We start from the raw sequence: 14723 nt of genomic DNA, 5'->3' as shown, positions 1-14723 counted from the left end.
AAGTGGCTATCTTTGAAGTAACTATAACGTAAAAGTAAAAGCTAAAAGGGACCTTAGATGTCTTCAGTTTAGGTCTTCCCGATCTTTTTCATACCGTTGCCTACACAGAAAATGGGTGTACAGCACATCAATATATCAAAGTGCACTTGTCACACGATCTCAGGGCTTCGATTGGGAAACTTGATTTAGTACAAAATCCTCATTTGCTGGGGCGAGGGGGATTGAGAGGGAATGATACATTCCCGGATCAAGACGTTAATGTTAATGCTGGGGCTAGAACTCACGTCTCCGGATAACTAGCCAGGCTCCTCCCCACAATTGAGACGGAATTAGATGTTAGGCTTGAACACTGGGTCAGTGTTATTTGCAGTAGATGGGGACGATAGTCTAGATCAGTATTGCTTGCAGTGTGGTCCCATGACCACTGCCATTAGAACTTGTTAAACTTTGAGGAATTTTTTAAAAACGCAGATTTATAGGCATCACACAAACAATGAACCAGGCGCTGCAGTAAGGCCCGGAAATCTGCATTTTTAGGTTTTAAAATACGCCCCATCCTCTACACCCTTCCTCAGCAGTATTTTTGGCTCCAGCCCGGGCTTGAACTGAGCGGCTCGGCTGGGCATTCGGCGCCCGCCAACCTGACCTCATAGCAGCGGCACAACCACCTCGTGTCCTGGTGGTAAAACTGTCTGTTACGTACTAACCCTTCCGGCTGTCACAGGCGGACTCAACCAGTGCGCGGTCCGGGAGAGACCGCCGCCGTACCTCCATCAGCTCCGGGCCTGGCGGAGGAACGGGGGCTGGGAGCAGAGGTGGCTCAGGAGCGCCCCTCTCGAGGCCAGCGCCCTCCGCAGGCGAGCCGGGCTGCGGTTTCCCTTCTCCGCCCCGAGCTCCTCCTCCTTGTTTGCAGTCCCGCCCGCAGGGAGAAGCCACTACGGCGCCTGCGCCAACTCTGCCTTACCCCGCCCCCTATCTACCAACAGGAAGTTAATAGATTTCCCATAGTGCCTCGCGAGTGGTGGGCATGATAGCGAACTTGGTAGGGTTGCACGCGGGTTCAAGTTGTTGTTGGGGTTCTTTTGTGCCAGGGGGCTCTACGAGCTTGGGGCCCCGTTACTACTTTGTCAGTGGGTGCAATGGCGCTTCTCCGGGGTATGTGGGGCGTGCTAAGTGCACTGGGAACGTCCGGAGCTGCTCTCTGCGCAGACTGTGGGAGTCGACTGCGCTCTCCCTTCAGGTAGGACCACTCGCTTACGCCTCAGTAGGCGGCTGGGCTAAGAGCGCCCTAGGGCTGGAGTGTAGATGGTTTCTTCACCTTTCTGCCCCTCCTAGGAGGTCAAGGCCACGTTGACCCTTTAATTCAGACTTCGACCTTGCCATAGGAACGGTGGCTTTGATACCAGGCCTTACCCCATCAGTACCCCGTATCTTGCTTCTGGCCACCCCCCACCTTCCTGCCCCTCCCCACTGTCCTGGAGCATTAGGTTCGGCGTTCTGTGCTAAGTCTCGCCAAGAGTCTCCCGCCATCAGCTAGGCGTTGAGGAGGCGGGGCCCAGGAGCTGGACTATAGGTGCTTTCTTCCACTCTGCTCTTTCTAGGAGGTAAGGGCTTTGAGACTTAATTTCTGCAGGCTCTTCCCTCTGGTTAGGACAGGATTTTAAATGTTATTACCTTTCTTGTCGTATATAGCATCTTGATGAAATCTTATTTGGGATCTGTTTATGTACATATGAATACTGGCACTTAAATACTTGATATCGCTTATTTTCTTTTTATTTATGTGTAGTTTTGCGTATATACCGAGATGGTTTTCATCCGCCTTGATTAGTTATCCAAAGAAGCCTATGACTTCATATGTTCGATTTTCTAAAGAACAGCTACCCATTTTTAAAGCTCAGAACCCAGGTAAGTAGTTTTGGGGTTTGTACTCTTCTCTGAGTCATAAAGAGGGCACTAAGCATTTAAACTGCAAACTTGATTTTCACTACCAAACCATCTAGTGATTGCAGGAACATAACCATTCTATTTGATAATCTGTAAAATGGGAGATATAATGTATTTTTTACCAATTAGAAATGCTTTAAATGTAATTGAGAACTAATGAAAGGTATTTTTAAAATAGCAGCATGTAGAGTGGAAAGCAACCAGAGAAGAGAATGTGAAAAAGCTGAATTTGAGGCCTCGTTGCCACTGGCCTAGAGGACCATTGATGAATCGTTTTATCCCTTGCTTACCTCCTTTTGCCTCGGAATTAACGAAGTTTCAGTAAAATACCTTAGGTGGAAGTATTCTGTAAACTAAAGCTCTATAAAAATAATTACTAATTTCAAGAAATTTTGCATTGAAAGATTCCCAGATAGGATGTTTGTTGACTCCCTAGAAAGGCTGTGTGCCCTTCATTTGGGGTTGTAATTTTAAGATATTTACTAAGTTAATTATAGCTAATTTTTGCTTATGATTTCTAAAGCCCTTTCATGTGCAGTACATCACAGGGCACTTGTGAAAATCAAATGAGCTATAATAATTCTCACATTATAAAGAATTGGTTTATGAGACATTTTAAGTATTCACGTCTTTTAAAGTATAGGAGTTGAAACTAACAAGTGGTTTGTTAAAGCATTTACAACCTGTCATTCCAATTAAGGTGAGGAAGGAAATGGAGAATAATGAATTGATTTTAGAATAATTTAGTTTATTTGCAAATGATATTTCTGTAATTGAAATACAAGGTGGTGGTATATAAATCAAAACTATCTTGTTGTTTATTCAGGTTTTAAGAACTTAATTCCTAAAAGACTTGAAAAAAATGTTTTGATTGAAATAATGAACTAATAAACTTGTCATTATTTGCTTAAACTAGTAATCAGTTTCTGAGACTTTTGGTGATATGTGATATACTCCTATAGTATTAGATAACAGACTTTAACAATTTGGATAAAGTATTGATTTATTTATTATTTAAATTCATTGGTTAAAGAAAAGATAAATCATTGTATTTAGTTGTATAGAGATGTCTAATAGAACTTAACTTTTAGAGCTAATGGGTTATATGCTTCCTAGAAGTTTTTAGAAATTAATCCTAAGACATACAATTTTGACATCTTTTCTCATTTTATTCTAATCCATAGATGCGAAAAATTCAGAACTAATTAAAAAAATCGCCGAGCTATGGAGGGAACTTCCTGAGTCAGAAAAAAAAGTAAGCATATAGATTTTCATCATTGCTGCAGTTACTCTATAGTTAGGAACAACTGTCATGTCCCTTAAGGGACCAGATGACCCAGATTTTAACGTCCATTTTCTACAAAGGAACTTCATACATTCTGATCTACATAAATGATGAGACTATGATGTATGGGGTGATGGTGAAGGGTTGGCAGCAATTGAAAGCTAATTGCTAGACTCTCATCTTGGTTAGCATGTATATGAAAAAGACATGTTTTTAATCCATATAAATGTGATTCCATAGCACATTTTCCACTTGGTGGTTCATTCTGTTTTTATCTGAAGTCATGCAGTTGTCTTTCCTTGGCAGGTAAGCTATGTTTTATTTTCCAGCAACAGTTTGACTTCATATTGGTTTTTTATTCATAGGTATATGAAGATGCTTATAAGGCAGACTGGCAGGCATACAAAGAGGAGATAAACAGAATTCAAGAACAGCTAACTCCAAGTCAGATGGTATCTTTGGAAAAAGAAATCATGCAAAAACGTTTAAAAAAGAAAGCAATAATAAAAAAGAGAGTGAGTATCATTAAAATATTATTTTCAACTGGCAAAAAACTAAAATTTATATAACAATATAGGTAGTTTTTCTCTGATTTTGATATGTGTGGCTATATGGTTGTATGTCAGGAAGTGTACTTCAATTAGGAATAGTTCTCTTCTGTCACTAGGACCACTTGCCATTGAGTTTATCTTGGAAACCCTTGTTACTACTTTCAGATATATCTGAATTAAAGATATTTGATTAGAACTAGAATAAAAGCTGTAGGAATAGAGTTATGAAATAGCTAGATCTTGCGAGAATAGTAAGAATCTTTGCTTCTGGGTCTTGTCTAGAATAACTCACTGATTTCGATTGTTCTATAGGTAATGATGAGTTTGATTCTGAATATTGCCAAATAGACTGAATTTATTAACACATCAGGGAAAAGTGCCTGTTGCATCTTCACATGGTTCAAAAATTGTAGTGCTTAGCTTAAGGTATTAATCCACATAAATTCCATTGCTTGAAACTTAAGAGTACATTTTTCTATAGAACCAATACTGGGTGTGAGGTGGTCAACTTGATGGTCCAGGACGTATACTATAGAAAATGGTCAACAGAGTTAAAGTTATTTTTCTGGAAAAGTAGATTACAGTCTTTAATGTGAGATGCCACAATATCTATCCCTGACCCTAATGACTTAAGTCCTCTTACCTCTAGGGTTGAGGACTCAGCCAATTTCAAGTCAATGATGGTAATCTAAGGCTGCTGATCCAACTAGAAAAGGGGGCCAGAAAAGATACCAAGAGTGAGAAATACAGTCTCTGCATAGGGATGGTATTGGGGGGATGTGAGTTCTAAAGTTTACTCTCTCTTTCTCCTTAATGTACCCAGCCAGTACTAAGAGTGAAGAGGACCAGAAATGGAGATTGGGCAGATTAAAGCGGTTTTCCTTTCAAATATTTTTTTTCTTCCTTTCTTTCTTTTGATATTCTCATTATGCTTTTGTTACACCTATTGTAATTGTCCCATAGTCTCTGCATATTGTGTTCCGTGCTTTTCCTCCCCCAGTCTTTGTTCTCTTTGCTTTTGGGTTTGCAAGGATTTTAGTATTATGTCCTCTAGCTCAGAGATTCTTTCCTCAACCTGCGTCCAGTCTATTAATAAGATAATCAGAGGCATTCTTTATTTTAAATCAATATTTTTGCTCTCTAGCATTTCTTTTTGGTTCTTTCTTAGGATTCCCATTTCTCTGCTTACATTGCCCATCTGTTCTTGCATGTTGTCTAGAGCCCTTAGCATATTAATCATTTGTTTTAAAATTCTAGATCTGATAATTCCAACATCCCTGCCCTTTCTGGTTCTGATGCTTGCTTTGTCTCTTCAAGCTATGTTTTTTGCCTCTTACTATGCCTTGGAATTTTTTCCTGATAGCAGGACGTGAAGTACTAGGTAAAAGGTATTGCTGTGAAACAGGCCTTAATGTGGTGGTGAAGTGTGGGCGCAAGAGAAGCGTTCCCTAGTCCTTTGATTAGGTCCTGGTCTTTCAGTGATCCTTTACTTCCGGACTGTGAGCTGCACAAGTGTTTCTCACGTTTTTCTCTCTCCCTTAGGTGGATCAGGATGGCTAGAGTGGGCTGGAGTTGCATATTTCTCTTCCTTAAGACAGTTAAGCTCTGATAATACCCTGGCAGTTTAGGGCTCTGGTTAACTAGTTTCCCCTGAAGGCAGGCCTTGTTAACAATAACAGATTGCTCAGGCATTTCAAAATGATTCCTTTTCCCCTCCCCATTCTTCAACCAGAGGGGCTTAGTTTTAGATATTGATTGTGGGAATCTGGTCAAGCTTTTAGAATTATAAATCTCACAATATTGTGAGGGCTCTCCTATGACTGGGAACTCTGAGAGTTGTCCACACAGCCTCCGGCAATTCCGATACTTAACAGTTCAGGTTTTCCTATCTAGCACTGACTGGTTCATGCAGAGGTTTCTTCCTGAATCTCTCTGTTTCTCTGCTTTGGTGAGGCTCCCCGTTTCTGTATTGACTTGTCTGTCTCTCCAATTCTGGGGGCAACAGCAGTTAGCCCTTGGTCCTTCCTCATGCATTCAAAAAGAGTTGTTGATTTTTCAGTCTCCTTAGCTTTATTCTTGTTAGGAGGGAGTGGTGATTTCCAGGCTCTTGTTGAATCTGAATCCTAAGGGTTTTTTCCCTGATTTCCGTATTCCTTCATTCTCTGTTGGAATTTGTCTTCCCATTAAGGATATCTGGTACCGACCAGTTAGAGATCAGGTGAGATGTGTGGGAACCAGGAAGTTGCAAGTGAAGCACCTAATAGTGATTCTAGAAATAAAAGGGGCGATAGTTAAGTTGTGAAGTACCTGGGGTCTACAGTAGTTTCATGACTGAGAGGTTCAGGAAGAGGGAAATCAGAGGAGCTCTACTTTTGCTTATGAATTAAAGTTGGGTTCATTATTGATTTAAACATTGTCATTAAAAGTCACAAAGTTTTGTAAATTACAGTACTACTTACTATCCAAATTCAGACACTAGGTTAAGATAATGCAATCTCTCTCATTCTCTGAATTCAGATACTAAATTGATTTAGATAGCAAGGGATACTTGTATTTTTTCATCTTCTCTTCTTTTGATGTAGAGTAAAAAGAATTTAGCACATCTATTGAGGTTTAAAGGTTGAGAGACATGCAGGGAAAGAAATGAAATAAGAGATTATTAAACAGGTATTCTAGTGTTCATGAGTTTGTTGGAGACACGTAGTGGTTTGGCCAATGAGATAGTGTCTTGTAAGGATGAAACTGAGGTTGTGATTGTTTTGTACATATGTGCTCAGTTACTCAGTTCATGGAGACCATGAAAATAATATTTAAAATAAATGATTTTGTACGGAAAGTAACTCATAAAAATCTATCATACTTTTTAAAACTTAGTGCTATCAAAAAAATTCTGACTTCAAGAAGGAATAATTTTATACTTTATATGAGAATCTTAATATTCACTTTAAGAACATTCTGTATAATGCATAGTGGTGAATACAGTTTCTGTAAGTAAAATTGAGTCTCATAGAGGTTAAAACTATATCTTATTCTTTCATTTTTATTACTCAGGAGTTAACAATGCTTGGAAAACCGAAAAGACCTCGCTCAGCTTATAACATTTTTATATCTGAACGCTTCCAGGAAGCTAAGGATGGTACATCACAGGTAAAACAGAACTGCATTTGTTTTTTAAAATTTTGTTTATTTTAATTTTAAAAATATTTAGGAAGTTTTAGGGGTGCCACATGTGAAGCAAAGTAGTAAATTACTATAAGCAAGTCCTGTATATGAATAAGACTCTCTTTCTTGTATTCCTTTTTATAGAAAATCCTTTTTCTTACCACATAAAATTAATTTGAGTATACAATTGCCAATATATATAGTCAACTTTTTAAATTTAAAAAACATAAAATTTTTAATTTTATTGGGGTGTTAAAGTTCTAGAGACTTATTCAGCAGGTCTTAACTTTTTTACAATCACAGGGAAAGAATGAGAATAGAGCTATAATATTTTGTACTGGGTTTTGATTATAACATAACCTGTTGCTTCATGTTATATCCTTTAATAAAATTTCAATTATGCTCTTGGGGTTGTTTTATAAACATGAATGTTACCATATGAATGTGTCAAATTAAAAAAAAAAGCTTGTCATTCCTGTTGTGGCTTAGTCTTTCCTTTATTTCATTCTTAGAAGCTTCAAATTGAAAATCGTATTTTTCCTATTATAATATGGCATGTTAAGAAAAGTGGATGTTCAGATCCTTAACTCTGGTCAGTTTGAGAAGGTGTTTGCCACTTTGCTTCTTTGGGTTTTTTGGTTCTGTGGTTCATTTAACATATGATTGGAATAGTATGTATATGTGATGTAGTCTTCCCTGGCTATACTTTCACTGGTTTATTCCCTTTGGGATTTCAAATTCAGTTTTTATGGTTCTACATTACTAAAATGCAAGCCTATTTCCGTTTTTAGTAGGAATTTTGTCAGTCACTAACTTATCTTGGATTTAGTTTTCTTACCAGTACGAGAAGGTCACATGCTAGGGAATCAGTTTTCCTGGTTTTAACCTGACCTTACCTCTATTTTAACCTACTGGGTGCTGCCAATTCCTGAGCTACTTGGGGAATTCTATGTTGTAAAATGCTTTGCTTTTTTGACTTTCCCCACTGCCAGTTTGGGAAATAGCATTCATGGTTAGGTAAGCCAGGAACCATTTCTCCATGTACTTTTCAGCTTCCAAAATTTAGTGTTGGTAGTGCTCTCTCCTATTACCTTTGTTTATGTGGGTTTATGCTTTAATTGGGGGGGGGGGTTGTTATTAATTTGTTTATTTAAAAATAAACATTGCTCACAGTTCTGGAGGCTGGGAGGTTCAAGACCAAGGTGCTGTCATGGTTGCCTTCTGGATTCATAGCTGGTGCCTTCTCACTCTGCCCTTATATGGTGGAAGGGCTCATTTAATATGGTTCTAGGAGGAAGCAAAACATCTTTCTATCTCTTTAAGTTTTTATTTAAAAAACTTTTTTGTAAATGAATTATTTGGGTGAAAGATCGGATTGTTTATACATGCAACTTCATAAATTATTGTTAACTCGGTGAATATGAAGCTTTATGGATTAAACTTTATGGATAAGTAAAAGATTAGTTATGAAAGAATCTAGAGCTTTAAAGTAATTGCTTCCAGTGCTAAGACTCAGACCAGTTATTTATTAACTGTCCCTGAATACATTTGAAATGTTTATAAAGATAAGTTTAAAATGTTCCAAACATAATGGTTATGTAATCTCAGGTACTATCTGGTTCCTTTATTTTTGTTGATAGGAAAATAAAATTTATTCAGAGTTCTGGTCAGAACAATAAAGTTCCAGTTAGGACAATAAAGTTCATTATTCTCACTCTGCTTTTCCTTAAAATCACTGATGATCTCCTCCTAGTTTTAAACAGATACTGTTCAGACTATTTCTCTCTTTCTCACACTCCCCTTCTTCTACCCTTCTGTCTGCATCTCTGCCCCTCATTTTCCACTCACTTATTTTTCCCTTCATTTTCTACTCTCTGGGAGCAAAATCACAGGTTGCACGAGGTGTGCTGACTTTCCTCTCTGCCTCTTTTCCCGCCATGGGATTCCTGTATCCCTTTAATTTTATAGATGAAGAACCAAGCCTAAGGGAGATATTATGACTTTTTTCCAAGTCACATAATTAAGTTCAGCTAAGTAAAATTAAGGACTGGTGTATTGTTTCTACAACTACACCTAAACACTTTGGCACACATTTTAGAATAAAACATTAAGCTACAGGGAAGAAATAAAACAGCTTAGTCTCTGAAGTTAGATAGTGACAGAATGCAGATTATACTTGAATATTAGTATTTCTGGATCAAAAAAGGTAAATATCTTCAAAATAAAGGAAACCAGTAAAATGAAAAGGCAACCTACCTAATGGGAGTAAATATTTGTATATCACAAGGATTAATATCCAAAATATATAAAGAATTCATACAACTCAATAGTGAAAAATTCAGTCTGATTAAAAAATGAGCAGAGGATCTGAATAGACTGTTTTTCCAAAGAAGTCATATAGATGGCTAACAGGAACATGACAAGGTGCTCAGCATTACTAATTATCAAGGAAACGCAAATTGAAACCTCAGTTCACCTCACCTGTTAGAATGGCTGTTATCAAAGATAAAAAATAAGTGCTGGTGAGGATGTGAAGAAAAGAAAACCCTGTGCACAGTTGATGGAAATGTAAATTGCTGTAGTCCAGTATGGAAAACAGTATGGAGATTCCTGAAAAAGTTAAAAATAGAGCTACCATATGTCTAGCAATTCTATTCTGGGTATTTATCCAAAGAAAAAACACTAACTTGAAAAGGTATCTGAATTCCTGTGTTCATTGCAGCATGATTTACAGCAGCCAAGATGTGGAGTCAATCTAAGTGTCTCTCAATGGATAAATGGATAAAGCAGCGTGTGTGTGTGTGTATAATATGTTTATACTGTATGTAAAATGGAGTATTATTCAGCCATAAAAAGAAGAAAATCTTTCTGTTTGCAACAACATGAATGGATCTTGAAAGCATTATGCTAAGTGAAATAAATCAGACCAGAGAAAGGCAGATACTGTATGATCTCACTTATATGTGGAAAAAATAAACTTAATAACTAAGCTCAGAGATAGAATTGGTGGTTGCCAGGGATTGGGGGAGATGGGTGAAATGGATGAAGGTAGCCAGAAGATGAAAACTTCCAGTTATAAGTCCTGAGATCAAATGTACAACATGGTGATTAGAGTTAATACTACTGTATAGCATGTTTAAAGTTTCTCAGAGAGTAGATCTTAAAAGTTCTCATGAGAAAAAAAATTTATGGTGACGAATGTTAATTAGACTCATTGTGATCATTTCAGAATATATACAAATATCGAATCATTATGTTGTACACCTGAAACTAATACAATGTTACATATCAATTATATCTCAATAAAAACAGATAAATATCTTCATTCTAGGCGTTTTGTATTTTTTAACAAGTTTAATAGTTTAGAAAGAAAAGGTTAAGAATTGATGAAGCTTTGCCTGTGATTCTTGATATCTGAGTTTTTGTCGTTGGAATGAATAATAAAAAAAAGATCTTTAATCCTTGAGGTCCCTATATCTGGTACTTAAACATATGTTGTTTTACAGTTAAAGCTGAAGACTGTAAATGAAAGCTGGAAAAATCTCTCTAGTTCTCAAAAGCAAGTAAGTAGTATGGTTTTAGTCTCAAGTGTCTAGTTAGAATATTTGAGGGAATATATTAGAGTAAGGCTCAGTTTGTGTGAAAGCAACCTTATATTACTAATAACACAGTTAAAGTGTCTTTAAATAATTTCATATTCTTAGAACCAATTTGGCTTTTTTATTTTGGTAGTTTTCGACTGAAAATAAAATTGGTGTTTGAAACAATGTCACACAGAATTTACTGTCCACTGTATCCAGTGATAGTCACATCCTGCCTCTGCTCCTTTCCTGAAATTGTAACAACTTCATTAATACAAAATTATCTCTTATGGACTTTTTTCTCATTTAATTTTTATCTCACAAAAATATTTCTTCTCCAGTACCTTTTTTATACATGTAGAATAATAAGGTAATTTCTAAAGTATATATGCAAGTGTTCAAGAAAATAATTGCAAACATTCTTCTAAAGAAATCATTTTAACAGTTACACTTTTTCTCAGGTATATATCCAACTTGCTGAAGATGATAAAATTCGTTATTATAATGAAATCAAATCTTGGGAAGAACAAATGGTTGAAGTTGGACGAATTGATCTTCTCCGTCGCAAAATGAAGCCCCAAGCAAAAAGCACTGAGAAGTGTTAAATAGAAGATTGAGTTATGTTCATAGTGGATAGATACAAGAAACCAATTAGGTCTCAATACCTGAAGCCGTTGTTAAATTAGAAAGGATAAAGTTGGTAAACATTTTATACTTAATTCCTTTTTCTTTAGCCCATGGACTTCTGCCAGTTCAATACATTTTGTATGAGTATCTTGCTTTGGAAAACCCAAACAGATAAAAAATTCACTTGAAATTTATTTTGCGTTTAGGAACTACTAAGGGTTAAAATAATCCATGAAATGTATCAATGATCATTTTACCTTTGATAAAGGTGAATCAGACTGTGAAGTTTTTTTATACTTGTTGACTGGGAAGAGTATTCTTGTTTCCTTATATTATGGAGGCAGGGGTTTCATATTCAAAAGTGTCCCAAATTGTAGAGCCATAATGTTCTGTGATATAATTGTGCATTGTTTAAAAGAGCACCAGGAACTCATCTAGGTAAATTCCAATTCCTAGGCATCATTCACATTATATTCAGATTTGGTGGTAATGCAAGGGATTGCTGGTTTCGGTTACAACTTTTTGTATAAAGGATAGAGAGATTTATAAACCTTTTTCTCATTGCCTTTTTTCATAAATTAAAAACTAAGAAATTATGTACCAAATCTATGCATATTTTATATTGCATAGAATACATTTTTTTGTTGTTGTTTCTTAATTACATGTTTAAGATGTAGCAGTTGTTTTACAGCTTCTTTTGGTCTTTTTTTTGTTTGTTTTTTAAAGTAAGGATGTGTAATCTAAATTATTTTTTCTCTCTCGTGTGAGTATATTTATCCAGAAAGTAGAGAACTTGTCTGGTAAGTTTTAAAATGAGAGCTCTAAAAAACAGAAGTCTCCAAAGTCTCTAGACGTGGAACCTGCAATTTTTAAACATTTTATATAACATATAACATATTTTATATAACATATAAAAAGTCAACTTTGACCAATGGGCCAGATCTAGCCCACTGCCTGCTTTTCACGGCCTGTGAGCTAATAATTGTGTTTACAATTTTAAAAGGTTAAAGAGAAAAGGAATATTTCAAGACACGTGAAAATTAACATGAAGGTCAATGTCCATAAATAGTCTTATGGAGTCCAACCATAGTCATTTATTTATTATTTATGGCTGCTTTTGTGCAACAGTGACAGAGTTGAGTAGTTGCTACAAAGACTAGCCTGCAGATGCCAAAATATTTACTGTATGACCCTTTACAGAAAATGTTTGTCAAGCAGTGGTCTCTTAGTATAGCGTAGTATGACAAGTGTTCCAACGTATTAATATGATGGGATAGGTTTTTAAACTATTATAGAGGTTCTTGTTTTAGAATCGTTGTCACCATTGTCTTAAGAGGAAAGAGGTCAGATCACTTACAAGCTAAATAAACTTGTCCCACAGCGTTAGCAAGAAAAATAGTCTTGTTTCAAATTACGTTGCAGTAAAATAAAAAAGATCTATCTAGTATGGAATGAGATTCTCTTAAATTATTTGCTATGGCTTGGTAAAATGAACCTTAAGAGTTTTCCAGTTAGCATATATCACAAAACCCTTTTAGCATTTGTTTACCTCTTGGGAGAATCAGGAATTTTCAAAATCCACATTACTTTTTGAGAAAAATCATGTGTCTTTTGTCATCAGTTCACAGGAATAGGATAATTCAAAATTTATATGTACCTTATATTATGCAAAATATTTAGAAATTCTAGATTCCTTATCTCCAGAAAAATTTTGAAGATTTTTGTCGTAGTAGATAGAAAGTAAATAAACAGTCATGAAAAGGTGACTTGTTAAATACTGAACTTGACAAAGCTAGGGACCGAAGAGAAAAAATATAACTTGGGAGGAAGCTCAAGATTTAAATATGTAAAGTTGGGTGTTTTCAAACAACTTTTACCCTGTGGTTAGGAATACAGGACAAAGTCGGCTATTAGTTAAATAGATACCATGGGGAGGAGGGATTGGGGAAGAAGAGTGTCTATCACAGTCTTTCAAAATTGGGTTTCCAAGAGAGAATTAAGCCCTAATTCTCTGTGGCATCTATAATGGTACTGATTATGTACCATACTTAGGAGAATGGAGAAAATGACTCATCATTTACTGTTTTCTGGGTTTCACACGAGCCCAGGGAGCACATAGGAGTCGGTGTTTGTAACATAGGATGGGTGAGGTAGAGATACGAGTTATGTATACATCTGTAGGACAAATGTAGTATAAAACATCTTTACAATTACCTTTTTCTGAGATATTTTACCATTCAACTACATACACAATTTTATACAGAACACATTTAAGTCCTATCTAACCAATTAGGAAGTTCATTGTATAGTAAGTTCTCAGATGTTTACAACTTAATGTAGGGGGAAAAGTGTGAAACAGTGAAGAGAGCTAGAGCATAACCATTTTGTGATATCAAATTTTGTTTCTAAAGAATATCATTGTTAATTCTTTAAATATTACGACAGTCATTCTACACCTTAGTAAACCAGTATATGTCGAAGATTGGTATGCCATATACCAAATACCATCCAGTTTAACAAGAGGCCATACATTTTCTATTATAAAGGATAAGAACATACCAATAACCAGTGGCCACTCATAATAAAGCCTTACTTTTAGAATTAAGTTGAGTCAACAAAGTAATTGCTGTAGAAGCTAAAGAATGCTAGGGGGAAAGATGCTGAAGAAATAAAACCAGTGTTTTTGCTGTTCTGAGCATATGTTCAGTCATAAAGAAATTTTCATACTTCTGTTCATTGGAGTACCGATATTAGGTTTTTTGAGATAAATGACTTTCTGGTGTTTAAAGATATTGTGTGCAGATTTAACCTACTGTAATCATGTAATGTCGCCGTAGCTTTTGGCTAACTCCTTGTTTGGAAATGCCATTTTTTAACAAGGCATATATTTTATAGTTCTGATGTGTATATTTAAATTTCTGAATTAAAATATTAGAGTTGATTTAAAGTCACTAGGAAATTTTAGTGATTTTTCTGACCCGTACCTAAAATTAATCATCACTGAGTTTTTGTAGTTAAGTGATAGTATCCATTGTTTTTCTTAATTTTATCAGTATTTACTATAAGAATATTCTCTCCCTTTCTTTCCTCACAGCTACTCTTTCTCCTCTTCATAACATCAAGCTCTTATAGACAAATTTGAAAATGTTACAAGGACAGACTGTTGAAATTTTAAAGTAGTAATATTCTTTTTAAAATTGAACCTTTGGAAAGAATAAGAAAATGAACATATTTATTACTTTGAATTTGTAAAACTTTCCAAACAGTAAAACTATACAAAGTTAGTATCATGAGTTTCTCACATTGTTCGCAAATAAAGTACTTTTGGCAATCGATTAAATCACTGATTATATTTAATGGAAAATACAGAAAACACAAAATAATTTCCTAGTACAGTCATCTCAGTATCTGTAGGGGATTTGTTCCAGGACCCATTCCCCCAATTGTCTGCCTCATTTACCAAAATCTATGGATGTTCAAGGCCCTTACATAAAATAGTCTACTGAATAGTAGTTGTATTGTTTAGGGAATAATGACAAAAAAAACCTGCCTATGTTCAGTATAGACAAC

The 14723-nt window shown here is 35.8% G+C and overlaps 1 protein-coding gene across 1 annotated transcript; it reads left to right on the top strand.

Moving 5' to 3' along the window:
* Positions 1-994: 994 nt before the first annotated feature.
* On the top strand, positions 995-14488 carry TFAM (transcription factor A, mitochondrial). The gene is made up of 7 exons (XM_006915612.3): positions 995-1240; positions 1790-1908; positions 3132-3202; positions 3598-3747; positions 6835-6930; positions 10452-10508; positions 10988-14488. Exons 1-7 carry the CDS (start codon positions 1140-1142, stop codon positions 11129-11131), a joined length of 738 nt encoding a protein of 245 aa, XP_006915674.1. The 5' UTR covers positions 995-1139; the 3' UTR covers positions 11132-14488.
* Positions 14489-14723: the final 235 nt, after the last annotated feature.

The sequence above is a fragment of the Pteropus alecto genome, unplaced genomic scaffold (genome assembly GCF_000325575.1).
Source record: "Pteropus alecto unplaced genomic scaffold, ASM32557v1 scaffold155, whole genome shotgun sequence".
Taxonomy (NCBI): Eukaryota; Metazoa; Chordata; class Mammalia; order Chiroptera; family Pteropodidae; genus Pteropus; species Pteropus alecto.
This window is presented reverse-complemented; position numbering and strand designations above follow the sequence as displayed.

Coding starts and splice junctions, on each gene's coding strand:
- TFAM (XM_006915612.3), top strand. CDS start 1,140: ATGGCGCTTCTCCGGGGTATGTGGGGCGTGCTAAGTGCACTGGGAACG. Junction 3,203..3,597: donor TTCCTGAGTCAGAAAAAAAA/GTAAGCATATAG, acceptor TTTTATTCATAG/GTATATGAAGATGCTTATAA. Junction 6,931..10,451: donor CTAAGGATGGTACATCACAG/GTAAAACAGAAC, acceptor GTTGTTTTACAG/TTAAAGCTGAAGACTGTAAA.